We start from the raw sequence: 15,631 nt of genomic DNA, 5'->3' as shown, positions 1-15,631 counted from the left end.
CTGCATCTTCCCACGATGTGTGACATGTGACTGGGATCTGTGTGTGGACAATTGTGGGTGTCATTTTGTAACCTACCACTTGGTGGCTCCACTGTGCCACTCCATATAAAAGTGAAGAGAAAATAATAATGGAAGATGAGATTCTCTATTGAGCATTGTAGCTTTTTCTATTAAGGTATGAAACTAGGGCTCACTGGGAACAGGCACCATCTGGTGTGGTACAGATTGAGGAAAGTTGCAGATTCTATGCTGTTAGTTGATCTCGGCTGGGATCGCAATGGTGCAACAACATTGTTAGCCCATGGGCTAGAGGGTGTTAAAATCAGCCAGAGTTGCCACTGTGGATTGCTGTCCATCGACCCTTTAATCGAAGGTTTGCTGATGTCAGATGAGGCCACGGTTGCGGTTGGCTGTGAGTCCCTCTGGTCGAATAACCTTCCAACGCTGAATGTCAATTGGCACTTGAGTGAGATATTGGGGGGCTGATGCTCATGAAACCCCAGTGCGTTGGTGCATTCAAGAGAGGAGGAGACAAAACTGAAGGAGGGGTGTGGAATTTTCCATAAGAGGAAATGAATAATTTCAAAAAATATATATTTGAATCACTAATAAAAACAGAAAATGCGGGAAATAATCAGCAGGTCAGGAGAGAGAAAAACAGTTAACGTTTCAAACGTTCAGTTTCTCTCTCCACAGATGCTGCCTGAACTGCAGAGTATTTCCAGCATTTTCTGTTTTTAATTTCAAATTTCCAACATCTGCAGTATTTTTGTTTTTTATTTCAATCACTTGGGTTGCTTTGGAATGATTTTTAAAAAAGTTTTGGAGAACACATGACCCGGGGAGACAGTTCACAAGAAGAGCGGATGAGTGAAGTGGACACAGTATCAATATTAATGCAAGTTGTCATCCCAAGCTGCGCTGCCGAGAGGTGGCGCTGTTTGGAAGGGGGAGGGAACAGGCAGTCGTCTCTTTGGCGTCCGCTCCCTGTGCGCGCGCGTGCTCGCTCGCTTGCTCCCGCTCCCGCTCCCTGTGCGCGCGCTCTTTCTGTTGACGTGTTTTAAGGAAGTTGCTCGAGCGCCGGTTGCGAGTGCGGATTGTCGATCGATATGAGGCCGAGGCCCTGACAGCGGCCTGGGGCCTGCTCCCCGCTCCTCCTCATTTCACTCCGTTAACCAGCGCAGCTTCTCCCCCCACCGCCCTCAAACCCTCCCTCCCCCCCCCCCCCGTTTAAAATATCGGACAAACTTTAACCCGCTCCGCCATGGGTTTGGAAGAGGACTCGTCGCCCCGCCAGCCGCAGCCCCCGCCGGCCACACACACACTCGGGCCCGCTGCGCTCGCTTACTCGGCTCTGGTGGGCCGAATCGGCCAGGTGAGTGAATGACTTGTGTGTGTGTGTGATTCGCGGGGAGTGTTAGTACATCAGCCCCCTCCACTCCACTCCAGCCCTCCCGCTGTGTGTGGCCGAGTCACCCAAGACTGGCACAGGCCCCGCTGCCCGGGTCACGCTGACAGCTGTACCTTAGTGACTGCCTGACTGAGGGTCATGGTACAGGTGGATCTGCAGCATAGATACAGCAAAGTGTGTCATGTTCATACAGCAAAGTGTGTGTTTGAATGTAGCATTGGTAACTATAAATGTGTGAAGATAACACTTAAATGTAATGTTAATATAACCAAGTGTGTGAATGTAGCATTGGTAACTTTTTATATATAAATATAAGATAACCAAGTGTGTGTGTGAATGTAGCATTGGTAACATTTTATAAATTAAGCCGAAGGTTACACTTGGCCTTGACTCCCGAGGCACTTCACAGGAGTGTAATCATACAAAAATTGACACCAAGTTAAAGGAGGAGACATTAGGACAGGTGATCAAATGTTTGGTCAACGAGTAGGCTTTAAAGAGGGTCTTAAAGGCGCAGAGAAGTTTAGGGAGGGAATTCCACAGCTAAAGGCACGGCCGCCAATGGTAGGGTGAAGGAAGTGGGGGATGCACAAGAAGCCAGAATTGGAGGAAGGCAGAGTTCTCGGAGGGTTGTAGGAGGTTACAGAGATGGGGAGGGGCGAGGCCATGGTGGAATTTGAACACGAGGATGAAAATTTTAAAATTGAGGTGTTGCTGGACTGGGAGTCAATAATGGTGTCTTGCATTTATGTAGTAGTCGACCTCCCGTGGCATTGCATGCAGGGAGCCAAGGGCAAGTGCAGCCTTTAGGTGAAATAGGGTTAGAGGGCGAGAGATATTTGGACCAGGGCGCGCACATATAATTCTGTCCCCATTTTCATTTAAAGTGACTTATTCTAAATTTCTGTGCCCACATTTATAATGGAAACTGCCTACGTAAACTGGTCGTGTTTTAGTATTGTAGTGGTTATGTTACTGGTCTAGTAATCTAGCACCTTGCATCCCAACCTGAATAGACCATTAAAAAAAAAATCCTGTTCAGAAATCTATTATGCTAATTTAAATTAAATCCTGCTAACTTGATCACCCATTTTTCAGGAGGTTGAACAGTATTTTTAAATGCTCTAAGTCGCCTATTGCCAAACCTTGTGGTTAAACAAATAATATAAATGTAAACCACTGTCTTGGTTAAATCCTAGCCTCTAGTTCCATTGACCTGTTGGTTGATGGCCACTTTCTATTATAAATGCTGCCGCATTGAGATTTGCCCTTTCAAGTAGAAGTTGAGAAACGGAAGGAGATTTTAATCAACTAGCTTTTCTTATCCTCCACTTGCGTGCCAAGATCAGCTGTATTGTGCTGATTGAGATGGTGCATTAAAGAAAAGTTGTCTAGGTTACCCAAGTGACTAAGTTGAGTTTTACTGAGTAACTGAGCTGTGCAGACCAGGGTGGCCTTTGTCTGTGCTGAGTTATCTGTTCTCAGCCAGCAGTAGTGGCACAACAGCTGGATTCACTAACTCTGAGTTAGGGAGATGCTCCCCCAGGACACTCTATCTCGAGACCTGTACAAGGATTATGAATTTGTGTGCATGAACATTGGGTAATGACAGGATTGGACTTGATAATTCCATATTAAAATAACCTGCTGATGCAGTGTCGGGGCTGTGCAGCTGAAATTGACCACCGAGCTTTATGCCCTGCTAATTCCACCACTTTTGATCAGTTTCTTGGATGGTTGACTTAAGTTCAGCTATGACTGTAATATCCTGTTCCCTGTAGCTCCAGTTGTTATGTAGCTATTTATATTAATATATAATCATGTACAACAACTTGTATTTCTGTAGCGCCTTTAACATAGTAAACGCGGCAGATCGCTTCACAGGAGTGTTATCAAACTAAATTTGTCGAAGAGCCGCATAACAAGATATTAGGGCAGGTGACCAAAAGCTTGGCCCAAGAGCTAGTTTTTAAGGAGTGTCTTAAAGGATGAAAGAGAGGTGGAGAGGCGGAGAGGTTTAGGCAGGGAATTCCAGAGCTTAGGACCTTAGCAGCTGAAGACATGACCACCAATGGTGGAGTGATTAAAATCGGTGGATGCTCAAGAGGCCAGAATTGGAGGGGCACAGATATCTCGGCGGGTTCACAGAATCACAGAAACCCCACAGTGCAGATAGAGGCCATTTCGGCCCATCGAGCCTGCACCGACACATATCCCACCCGATCCCCGTAACCCCTGCACCAACACATATCCCACCCTATCCCCGTAACCCCACGTATTTAATCCCCCTAACACTAAGGGTCAATTTATCATAGCCAATCAACCTAACCTGCACATCTTTGGACTGTGGGAGGAAACCGGAGCACCCGGAGGAAACCCACGCAAACACGGGGAGAATGTGCAAACTCCACACAGACAGTCACCCGAGGCCGGATTCGAACCCGAGTCCCTGGCGCTGTGAGACAACAGTGCTAACCATTATGGGGAGGACGAAGCCTTGAAGGGATTTCAAAACAAGGATGGGAATTTTAAAATCAAGGCGTTGCTTAACCGGGAGCCAATGTAGGTCAGCGGTAGATACAAGTGTAGATTTACATCTGTTTATGGCTGATCACACATTACACTTGGCTATGTGTATATACAGGAAATATAATGTGCATCACATTCATACACAGCTATATGTAGACAATACATTCATAATTAATTTGTACTGTTTGTTTATATATGTATCTCACCAGTTCATGCATGTCTATGGTATTATAATATAGATGCAGTTACCTGGGCTATCTCAGAAAAGTTTGGTTTCTCATTAGACCAGCTTTGTAGCTGGTGTCTCGTGATCAGCCATCGAGGTAAAATGGTGTGCAGTAGGACAATACTGTGTGTCCTGTTTTGAGTAGGAGGTGGCAGCAATTTGTATATGGGTGAGCTGCATAATCTGTACAGATTAGTGTTAATTTAGAAGACATCAGACCCCACAACAAGGCTCCGATATTTTATTCCCTCCACAACATTGTAAATTGTTGGACAGAAATTTGATTTGAGCATAATGTTTGGGATTAAGGTGAGGAAATAAACTGAATTGATAGATCTAAACAGTTGGGGTGGAGTGGGATGGGGCGCTGTAGCTGAAGTTTCAGCCTTGAAGCTCATGCACCAAATGTGACTCCCAACTTCAAAAAAAAAAGTGAGGGATGAACCTTCAAATTATAGACCTGTAAGCCTTACTTCCACTGTTGGGAACGTGTTTGAAAGTGTTTCAAGTAAATCCTTATAATCGACTGCATATTGTTCTTTGTCAGAGCCCACAAAACTAATTATTTAAACAGCAACTCTTAAACTGATAGGGAGTTAGTTGCTGGAAGTCAGATGGTTTAGATGTGGTCATAAAGAGCAATTGCGAAGCTCAGATGGTTTCGAAATGTCTTCTGAACCTGGTGATTAGGTTATTGGCTTTTAGTTGCCTTCCAGCCATCTAATTTTGCAAAGATTGAAGGAGTGTGAGTGTAAAAGCTGAGTGAAGGAGTGTGAATGTAAAAGCTGAGGTAATGAGAGAGTTGGTGGAAAATTGTCCAAGTAGCTGTTATGTTGGTGTTTCTGGGAATCTTCCTGGCAAGTCAGTTTCCATTTAGTTCTCCGAGAAAACATTCTGCGGTAAATTGTGTATTGCCTGTGTGGTGATTTATATTAGCTCTCCAGTGTACTGTGTGAAATGGGAAGTTTATATCTAATTTGCACACAAAGCACTCTTATTTGTAACTGTATCTAGTGGCGACTAAGTACTCCCTCACAGTGAAGGAGAATCATCTGACAAGTCAGCCCAGCAAATCAGTCTGGGAGGAAGATGCTTAAAGCTGACAATGTTGGCTCGGAGCCAATGGCTCCTGCAGGGAGGACCAAGAGGCAACTAAGAAAATTAGTGTATTGTCAAGAATAGACTGTCATGGAGGTGATGTCGGATCTGGTGGTGTGGGCCATCACACAATGGAACTCTAGGGTATATCTCTATAGGATTGGACGTTCTATATTATGAAACAGTAACGCAGTCTAAGTGCTCTGTTGACCTTTTATAAAGAGACTGAGCTTTCATCTCCTGGTTTATGAATGTCCTGTGACACTCTTGATCTGGATCACAGGTTTGTAACCTGCTCCAAGGTGGCCACTATTCTATATTTAGTTGAGCCAAGCTTAAGATTGGTTGACCTGTCAGTAAGCCAGCTGGCAGGCGCATGGTACAGAACTTGGTGCACCCTTTGGATCTAGTTGTTTAGATCCTGTTCCTGTTAATGAGATAGGAGCAGGAGTAGGCCATACGACTCCTCGAGACTGCTCTGCCATTCAATAAGATCATGGCTGATCATCAACCTCAACTCCACCTTCCCGCCCGATCCCCATATCCCTCAATTCCCCTAGAGTCCAAAAATCTATCGATCTCAGCCTTGAATATAGTCAAAAACTCAACATTCTGGGGCAGAGAATTCCAAAGATTCACAACCCTCTGAGTGAAGAAATTCCTCCTCATCTCAGCCTTAAATGGCCGGACCCTTATCCTGAGTCTATGACTCCTAGTTCTAGACACTCCGACCAGGGGAAACAACCTCTCGGCATTAATGCTCCATACGGCCTAGACAATGGCTGCATTAAATAAGCAGCTGTGTATCAAGCATAATCTTTTATATTTGTGTTTGTGTCTGTGTGTAGGATGCTGAACCAGCATTTAGCTGTAGTCAAAGTTCTCTTTTTATCTGTTACTCAATAGTACAGCAAAGCATGTGTACAGCACCTCATCTTTCGATTGGGCACTTTGCAGCCTGCCGGACTCAACATTGAGTTTAACAATTTCAGATAATTATCCCTGCCCCCATTTTTCATGCAGTATGATTTTTGCCATTCCCATTTGCAACATTTTATCTTTCCTGCCTCTTTAAAAAGTACAGGATGTTCTTTCTATTCCTTCCTCCCCTCCTAACCCCCGCCCCCTGTCTCTGCACCTGCTTAATATCTGTTACATCTCCAGCTTTTTCCAGTTCTGATGAAGGGTCCCAGACCTGGAACGTTAACTCTGTTTCTCTCTCCACGGATGCTGCCTGGCCTGCTGAGTGTTTCCAGCATTTTCTGTTGTTATTTCAGATTTGCAGCATCCGCAGTATTTTGCTATTCTATGTACAGCAGCAGTGTCTGGCGTCAACACGCCACGCATACACAATGCTAATGGGTTTTATGTGGGATCGCTACATTGCACTTCATTCATTCTTGGAACGGCTGATGCCTCTTGTTTCAGATTAGTCGTCACAGGCCCCGCTGAACCCGTCCAATGGTGCCACTTGGATTTCAGTAACCCATAATGGTGGTTGTGTGAAACGTTAACACCATGTCCACTTGATGTGTGGAAAAACCATCCTGTCTTACAGTCACAGTCGTGCCTGATAGTTTTTATTACATGAAATTCTGGGATTTTCAGGATCCTTTCTGTTGTTTTGGGGGTTTCATTCTGTGATTCCATCCATTTTCCTGTGGGGGGGAAAAATATAAGTCAGTGTCTTTGGTCCAAATTTTGTTGTTCCAAACCTGGAGAAAGGTACTTGGAGTTGGGTGAAGAACTGGAACAGGTCTGTCCCTGGAGTCGTACAGCACAGAAGGAAGCCATTCGGCCCAGTGTGTCTGTGGCGGCTCTTTGTAAGAGCTGTCAAGTTAGTCCCACTCCCCTGTTCTTTGTCCATAGCCCTGCACATTTCTCCTTTTCAAGTATACAATTCCTTTTTGTACAGGAAGCACATTGCTACCACGTTGACGGCCTAAGTCCGATTTTTTTGTTGTTGTTTGTTTTGTTTCCCCTTTCTTTCCCCGCCCCCCCCCCTCCCCCATAGTGTATTGTTATGCAAGACAGTTTGTGTGAGAGATGGTTATGGGAAGTTAGTTTTATTAACATGCTGCGCAGGGGCTAGTGTCCATTTGTCAGGGTCACATTACTGAATCTGCGCAGCATTTTAGGGGTTTCTGTTCTTTCTGCTGCTGCAGCAGCACTCCCCGCTTGGATTCTGCTAGAAATCTTACTAGGAGGCACTGGTAACGTTTCTGCCATTATTGCCCCGTTGTTTGGTTGAAACGCAAATATTTGGGAGTCTCAGTTGTGTGTTTGTGAATTTATCGGGACGACATCCATCCCTGTACATCTGGCACAGGTCTGACATGGACTAGCAAGTGTCCGCAGGGAAGCTCGATTCTGACTGCTTCACTCCCCGCATAGTACCTGGACTATTTGTGAGGGACACCGTGGCTATATGGAAAAAATTCTGTTGAACACTAAATGAGTTAATGACTGCATTATCAGTAATCAAGTGTTATACTGTGGTTTGATTCTAGTTACGAGTGAACTTAATTTATGCCTATTCTCTCCAGTGACCTCCAAAATTAACCCGTTCAACTGCTATTTATGATCATTCACCATCTTTTCAACATTTGTTTCAAGTCATACCTAGTTTGATTCTCCCAATCCTAATTGGCTAGTTGTTGCAGAAACTGCATCTGCTGTCGACCCCTCTTCCCCTTGTTAGCTGGTTGAAAGTGTGAAAAGAATCTAGCTGAATTGGAATGGTCACTAACTCTTGCCCAGTTTGCTGCCAGTGCAGATAGGTTCACCATTAATTTAGTTGTACCCTTCAGCACCAGTTGGAATCTCGATTCCAAAATGGCAGCCCTGTTGCGAGATTGGGTCAATGCTTTCATTTAAAAGCTAAAGTAAATCCATTTTAAGTAGAGAATTTTAAATGTAATGTCTGATTTTATCCGGTTTCGTGGCTTTTGCCCAACACTTGTGCAAGTTAATCATACATTAGCCACTGAATTGCAGGGGTAACTGTTAATACTACTACATTAAATTAGTAACTGTTAATACTAATGGTTACAGCACAGAAGGCGGCCATTCGGCCTGTCGAGCCCGTGCCGGATTATTAGTAACTGTTAATACTATATTAAATTAATAACTGTTAATATATTAACTTTAATTAGATACATCTTGGTCTTAAGTTTCTGTAAAGTTAGTTAATAGTCGAATAAATAAATGCATGGCAGGGCAGCTCGGTCCAGCGGAATGCACATCCTGTGCCATGTGGGAACTCCAGGATGCTTCCCGTGTCCTGAATAACCACGTGTGCAGAAGGTGTCGTCAGCTGAAGGAGTTTGAGCTCCAGGTTTCGGCGCTGGAGCAGCAGCTGGCGTCACTGCGGTGCATCCGCGAGGCTGACAGCTACGTGGATAGCACGTTTCAGGAGGTGATCACCCCGCAGCTAAGGAGTGCGCAGGCAGAGAGGGAATGGGTGACCGCCAGACAGAATAGGAGGACCAGACAGGGAGTGCAGGAGTCCCCTGAGTGCATCTCGCTCACCAACCAGTATTCTGTTCTGAGTACTGGTGAGGGCGATGGTTTCTCCTGGGGAGTACAGCCAGAGCCAAGTCCATGGCACCATGGGTGGCTCAGCTGTACAGTGGGGGAGGATCACAGAATCACAGAATCACAGAAACCCCACAGTGCAGATAGAGGCCATTTCGGCCCATCGAGCCTGCACCGACACATATCCCACCCGATCCCCGTAACCCCTACACCAACACGTAACCCCACGTATTTTAATCCCCTAACACTAAGGGTCAATTTATCATAGCCAATCAACCTATCCCGCACATCTTTGGACTGTGGGAGGAAACCGGAGCACCCGGAGGAAACCCACGCAAACACGGGGAGAATGTGCAAACTCCACACAGACAGTCACCCGAGGCCGGATTCGAAGGAAGATGGGGAAAACAATAGTGGTAGGGGATTCGATAGTTAGGGGAGCCGAAAGGCATTTCTGCGGCTGCAGACGTGACTCCAGGATGATCTGTTGCCTCCCTGGTGCCAGGGTCAATGATGTCACTGAGTGGCTGCAGAACATTCTGAGGGGGGGAGGGTGAACAGCCAGAGGTCGTTGTCCATATCGGTACCAACGACATGGGTAGAAAGAGGGATGAGGTCCTGCAGGCAGATTTTAGGGAGCTAGGAAAGAGATTAAAAAGCAGGTCCTCAAAGGTAGTAATCTCCAGATTACTCCCGGTGCCACCTGCGAGTGAGTATAAAAATAGGAGGATAGAGCTGGAGAGATTGCTAGTGCTGTTGGGGAGGTTTTTTTAAATTTGTTTATGGGATGTGGGCGTCGCTGGCAAGGCCAGCATTTATTGCCCATCCTTGAGAAGGTGGTGCTGAGCCACCTTGAACCACTGCAGTCCGTGTGGTGAAAGTACTCCCACAGTGCTGTTAGGTAGGGAGTTCCAGGATTTTGTCCCAGCGATGATGAAGGATCGGCGATGTACTACTAAGTCAGGATGGTGTGTGACTTGGAGGAGAAATTGGAGGTGGTGGTGTTCTCATGCACCTGCTGCCCTTGTCCTTCTAGGTGGAAGAGGTCGTGGGTTTGGGAGGTGCTGCCGAAGAAGCCTTGGCGAATTGCTGCAGTGCATCTTGTAGATGGTGCACACTGCAGCCACGGTACGCCGGTGGTGGAGGGTGTGAATGTTTAAGGTGGTAGATGGGGTGCCAATCAAGCGGGCTGCTTTGTCCTGGATGGTGTCGAGCTTCTTGAGTGTTGTTGGAGCTACACTCATCCAGGCAAGTGACGAGTATTCCATCACACTCCTTACTTGTGCCTTGTAGATGGTGGAAAGGCTTTGGGGAGTCAGGAGGTGAGACACTTGCCACAGAATACCTAGCCTCTGACCTGCTCTTGTTGCCACAGTATTTGTGGCTGGTTGGCAGGGGGATGGGCACCAGGATGTAGCATTAGAAAGGAGAAACAAAGGGCACGAAGGATTGAGAGCGACGGATAGCACTCGAGCAAGTAATATTAAGGTATTAGGTGGGGTTAGACTAAGAGAACACACGATGGTCTAAGATAGGTTTACAGTGTATGTATGTGAACGCACGAAGCATAGTAAACAAGGTTGGTGAGCTGCAGGCGCAAATAGCCACATGGAAATATGATGTCGTGGCAGTATGTTATGTATGGTATGTTAGCCTTCATTACAAGAGGATTTGAGTACAGGAGCAAGGATGTCTTACTACAGTTGTACAGGGCCTTGGTGAGATCACACCTGGAGTACTGTGTGCAGTTTTGGTCTCCTTCCTTAAAAAGGATATACTTGCCATAGAGGGAGTGCAGCGAAGGTTCACCAGACTGATTCCTGGGATGGCAGGACTGTTGTATGAGGAGAGATTGGGTCGACTAGGCCTGTATTCACTAGAGTTTAGAAGAATGAGAGGGGATCTCATTGAAATGTATAAAATCCTGACAGGGCTAGACAGACTGGATGCAGGGAGGATATTTCCCCTGGCTGGAGGATTGAGAACGAGGGTCAGAGTCTCAGGATACGGGGTAGGACATTTAGGACTGCGATGAGGAGAAACTTCTTCACTCAGAGGGTGATGAAGCTGTGGAATTCTCTACCACAGAAGGCTGTGGAGGCCAAGTCACTGAATATATTTAAGAAGGAGATAGATTTTTAGACACAAAAGGCACCAAGAGGTATAGGGAGAGAGCAGGAATATGGTATTGAGATAGAGGATCAGCCATGATATTGAATGGCGGAGCAGGCTCGAAGAGCCAAATGGCCTACTCCTGCTCCTATTTTTCTATGTTTCTATGTAATGGAGACCTGGCTCAAAAAAGGGCAGGCTTGGGTATTAAATATTCCTGGATATAGGGTGTTGAGGAAAGATAGGAGGTGATGTGGCATTAATTGGTTAAGGAGAATATTATAGTGCTGGAGAGACGGGATGTCTTGGAGGGGTCAAGGACAGAATCTATTTGGTTAGAGTTCAGAAATAATAGAGGTGCCATTACACTACTAGGTGTGATAGCAAAATACTGCAGATGCTGGAAATCTGAAATAACAGAAAATGCTGGAAAAAAACTCAGCAGGTCAGGCAACATCCGTGGAGAGAAATTTGAGTTGACGTTTCGGGTCGAAACCCTTCTTCAAAACTGGAAAGAAAAGAAAATAGATCGAAGGCAGTGCTGCGATCGAACAAAAGAACTAAAAGAGACAATAAAAGGCACTAGGTGTATTCTGTAGGCCACCAACTAGTGGGAAAAATATGGAGGAGCAAATTTGCAGAGAAATTACTGAGATGCAAGAACTATAGAGTAGTAATAATGGGGGACTTCACCTATCTTAATATAGACTGGGATAGTAATGGTGTAAAGGGCAGAGAGGGGGAAGAATTTCTGGAGTGTGTTCAGGAGAACTTGCTCAGTATGTTTCTGGCCCAACGAGGAAGGAGGCATTGCTGGATCTGGTTCTGGGGAATGAGGTAGGACAAGTGGAGCAAGTATCAGTAGGTGAATATTTAGGGGAAAGTGATCATGGTATCATAAGGTTTAGATTAGCTATGGAAAAGGACAGAGAGCAATTTAGAGTAAAAATACTTAACTGGGGGAAGGCCAATTTCAGTGGGATGAGAACGGATCTGGCCCGGGTATATTGGAATCAAAGATTGGCAGGCAAAACTGTAATGGAACAATGGGCTGCCTTTAAAGAGGAAATAGTTCAGGTACAGTCGAGGTACATTCCCACTAGAGGCAAAGGTAGGGCAACTAAATTCAGAGCTCCCTGGATGACAAAAGAGATACAGAGTAAGATGACGCAGAAAAAGAGCGCGTATGACAGATGTCAGGTCGAGAATATATCTGAGAATCAAGCTAAATATTCAGAGGAGAAGTGAAAAAGAAAATAAGAGGGGCAAAGAGAGGGTATGAGAATAGAATGGCAGCTAACATAAAGGTAATCCAAAAGTCTTTTATAGGCATATAAATAGTAAACGGGTAGTAAGAGGAGGGGTGGGGCCTATTGGGGACCAAAAAGGAGGCCTATGCATGGAGGCAGAGGGTATGGCTGAGGTGCTAAATGAGTACTTTGCATCTGTCTTCACCAAGGAAGAAGATGCTGCCATAGACATAGTGAAGGAGGAGATACTGGATGGGATAAGAATTGATAAAGATGAGGTACTAGAAAGGCTGGCTGTACTTAAAGGACTGGATGGAATGCATCCTAGGATGCTGAGCGAAGTGAAGGGAGAAATCGAGGAGATACTGGCCATAATCTTCCAATCCTCCTTAGAAATGGGGGTGGTGCCAGAGGACTGGAGAATTGCAAATGTTACACCCTTGTTCAAAAAAGGATGTCAAGATAAACCCAGCAACTGAAGTCCTGTCAGTTTAACCTCGGTAGTGGGGAAGCTTTTAGAAATAATAATCGGGGACAAAATTAAGTCACTTGGACAAGTGCGGATTAATTAAGGAAAGCCAGCACGGATTTTTTAAAGGCAAATCGTGTTTAACCAACTTGATCAAGTTTTTTGATGAGGCAACAGAGAGGGTTGATGAGGGCAATGCGGTTGACGTGGTGTACATGGATTTCCAAAAGGCGCTCGACAAAGTGTCGCAATAGGCTTGCCAGCAAAGTTGAAGCCCATGGAATAAAAGGGACAGTGGCAGCATGGCTATGAAATTGGCTAAGTGACAGGAAACAGAGAGTAGTGGTGAACGGTTGTTTTTCGGACTGGAGGAAGGTATACAGTGGTGTTCCCCAGGGGTCGGTACTAGGACCACTGCTTTTCTTGATATATATTAATGACTTGGATGTGGGTGTACAGGGCACAATTTAAAAATTTGCAGATGACACAAACCTTGGAAGTATAGTCAACAGTGAGGAGGGTAGTGATAGACTTCAAGAGGACATACAGGCTGGTGAAATGGGCGGACACATGGCAGATGAAATTTAACGCAGAAAAGTGCGAAGTGATACATTTTGATAGAAAGAATGAAGAGAGGAAATATATTTTCAAGAGAGAATTGGATATATTTCTGAAGGCTAAGGGGATTAAGGGTTACGGAGAAAAGGCGGGGACGGGGTACTGAACTGGTAAGATCAGCTATGATCTCAGACGAAGATCAGCCATGATCTCATTGAATGGCGGAGCAGGCTCGAAGGGCCGAATGGCCTACTCCTGTTCCTATCTCTATGTTTCTCTATGTAAACTAAAGGGTACAATTCTAAAGGGGGTGCATGAACAGAGACCTGGGGGTATATGTGCACAAATCATTGAAGGTGGCAGGGCAGGTTGAGAAAGCAGTTAAAAAAGCTTACGGGATCCTGGGCTTCATGAATAGAGGTATAGAGTACATAAGTGTGGAAATTATGATGAACCTGTATAAAACACTGGTTCAGCCTCAACTGGAGCATTGTCCAATTCTGGGCACCGCACTTTAGGAAGAATGTGAGGGCCTTAGAGAGGGTGCAGAAAAGATTTACGAGAATGATTTCAGGAATGAGCGACTTCAGTTACGTGGATAGACTGGAGAAGCTGGGGTTGTTCTCCTTGGAGCAGAGAAGATTGAGAGGAGATTTGATAGAGGTGTTCAAAATCATGAGGGGTCTGGACAGAGTCGATAGAGCGAAACTGTTCCCATTGGCAGAGGGGTCGAGAACCAGAGGACACAGATTTAAGGTGATTGGCAAAAGAAACAAAGGCGACATGAGAAAAAACCTTTTTACGCAGCGAGTGGTTAGGATCTGGAATGCACTGCCTGAAAGGGTGGTGGGGGCAGACTCGATCACTGCTTTCAAAAGGGAATTGGATAAGTACCTAAAAGAAAAAAATTGCAGGGCTATGGGGAAAGGGCGGGGGAGCGCTCTTGCAAGGAGCCAGCACGAGCTTGACGGGCGAAATGGCTGCCTTCTGTGCTGTAACTATTCTATGGTACGTATTTGTAAGTACCAAGTAACTGTGCCAATGTTACATTGAGCTATATATCCATCGGCGAGTTGGCATTCCAGTATCTGAACTATAAAAAGTTACCAGCTTTGCTGCAGTATTTGCCTGTAGATATCAGTGGTGCATATTCGGTAAATATATTTACAAGCATTTGTAAAACATTGGGAAAAGCACCATTCCAGCACAGCTTCTTGACTGTTAACTCCTTTGGTCCAATGCTGGGCCAGCTGCATTTGGTTGTTGAGTTTGAACTCCCAGTTTCACAATCCTAGACAGAAGGATTATCAACAACAGCCCCTTTAATATAGAAAATCATCCCAAGGTGCTTTATAGCGGGGTGAAGAAAGAAGCGGACAATATGATGCTCGTTCTTGTTTAGGTCCTTTTTTAAAAATTCAAATAGTAATAAGTAATCCCTTCTTAAAAATGTTCTTTTCCTCCTATTCCTAGCTTGTATCATCCTTGCCTGAAGAAATGAGGCCAGGTCCTGATTTCCATGGTGTGCCGTGGGAGCCCATCTTGATAACTGTTGTTCTGGGATTCGTTACTTTTGTTGTCTTTTTCTGGAGAACCTGCCTTTCAGTAAGTAAGATTGCTTGACGTTTCCATCAATTCAAATTGCTTTCTTCAGTTTTGATGGGCTTAATAATAAAGGAGGGTTATCCAACGCAGACCATTGAGCAGGAAAAATGTGTGTTTTTTGGCTCATTGGTGGTACTTTTCGCTGTAAGTTTCAAGCCCAACATGGTGTTTTACGGGGATGTGGTTGGAGCAGTGGTGGAGGCTGTTTGTGGTCATGAGTAGGAATACGACAGCCAGTGGCGGTGGGTTTTGCCTGTAGTGCAGTCTCCACAGTTTTGCGTGGTTGAGCAAGGCTGTGGTACCTTGTTACAGCCCTGGTTTATTTGTGTTGATTTCAGAGTGGTTTACCATTACTGACTGCATTTCAATTTTTTTTTGTTTCAGGTGAAGAGCAGAAGATATCAAAGTAAGCTTGCAACATGCACCTAATACACAAACTATATCTTAATTATGGTCTTTTTAAATAAATCTTGCAGATACTTTTTTTAAGTATCGTTTAGTGGCTTCCCTCCTCTATTTGATAAAAAGGCAGTCTGCACCTGAACTATACAGACTGTGAAGATCCCATGTTTGATTCTGAGTCTGCGTAGTTAGTTGATCTCGGCTTGGTGTGGTAATTGGCTTGGTGTTACTGGGTTTCTGTCTGCACATCCTCTGTTGCCTGGCCTAAGTCACCATTTGTTATGTGTGAGCCCAGAGTGTGAGCAGACTATTCAGCTGTGGAGGGCGTTGCAGGTGAACCATCCTGTGATCGCCTGAAGTGTACCACGATGGGTACATTCTAGCGGAGGTCAAGAGCGGGAAATATGGCTCTGCTCCCTTGTCCAGCAACGCTG

At 45.2% G+C, this 15,631-nt stretch overlaps 1 protein-coding gene across 1 annotated transcript in view; it reads left to right on the top strand.

The window, feature by feature from the left end:
- mia3 (MIA SH3 domain ER export factor 3) overlaps positions 1 to 15,631 on the top strand; it is a gene marked incomplete at its 5' end in the record, with an annotated part of 69,386 nt that overhangs the window by 14,101 nt on the left and 39,654 nt on the right. Inside the window, 2 exons of the mRNA XM_085998243.1 lie at positions 14,664 to 14,795; positions 15,180 to 15,201. Of these exons, the coding sequence (XP_085854369.1) occupies positions 14,664 to 14,795; positions 15,180 to 15,201 (154 nt within the window). The remainder of the gene's footprint in view (positions 1 to 14,663; positions 14,796 to 15,179; positions 15,202 to 15,631) is intronic.

This window comes from Somniosus microcephalus, chromosome 9 (assembly GCF_052327205.1).
Source record: "Somniosus microcephalus isolate GS21.2 chromosome 9, FLI_Smic_1.0, whole genome shotgun sequence".
Lineage (NCBI taxonomy): Eukaryota > Metazoa > Chordata > Chondrichthyes > Squaliformes > Somniosidae > Somniosus > Somniosus microcephalus.
Note: the sequence above shows the minus strand (reverse complement) of the source record. Positions and strands in the feature narration are given on the sequence as shown.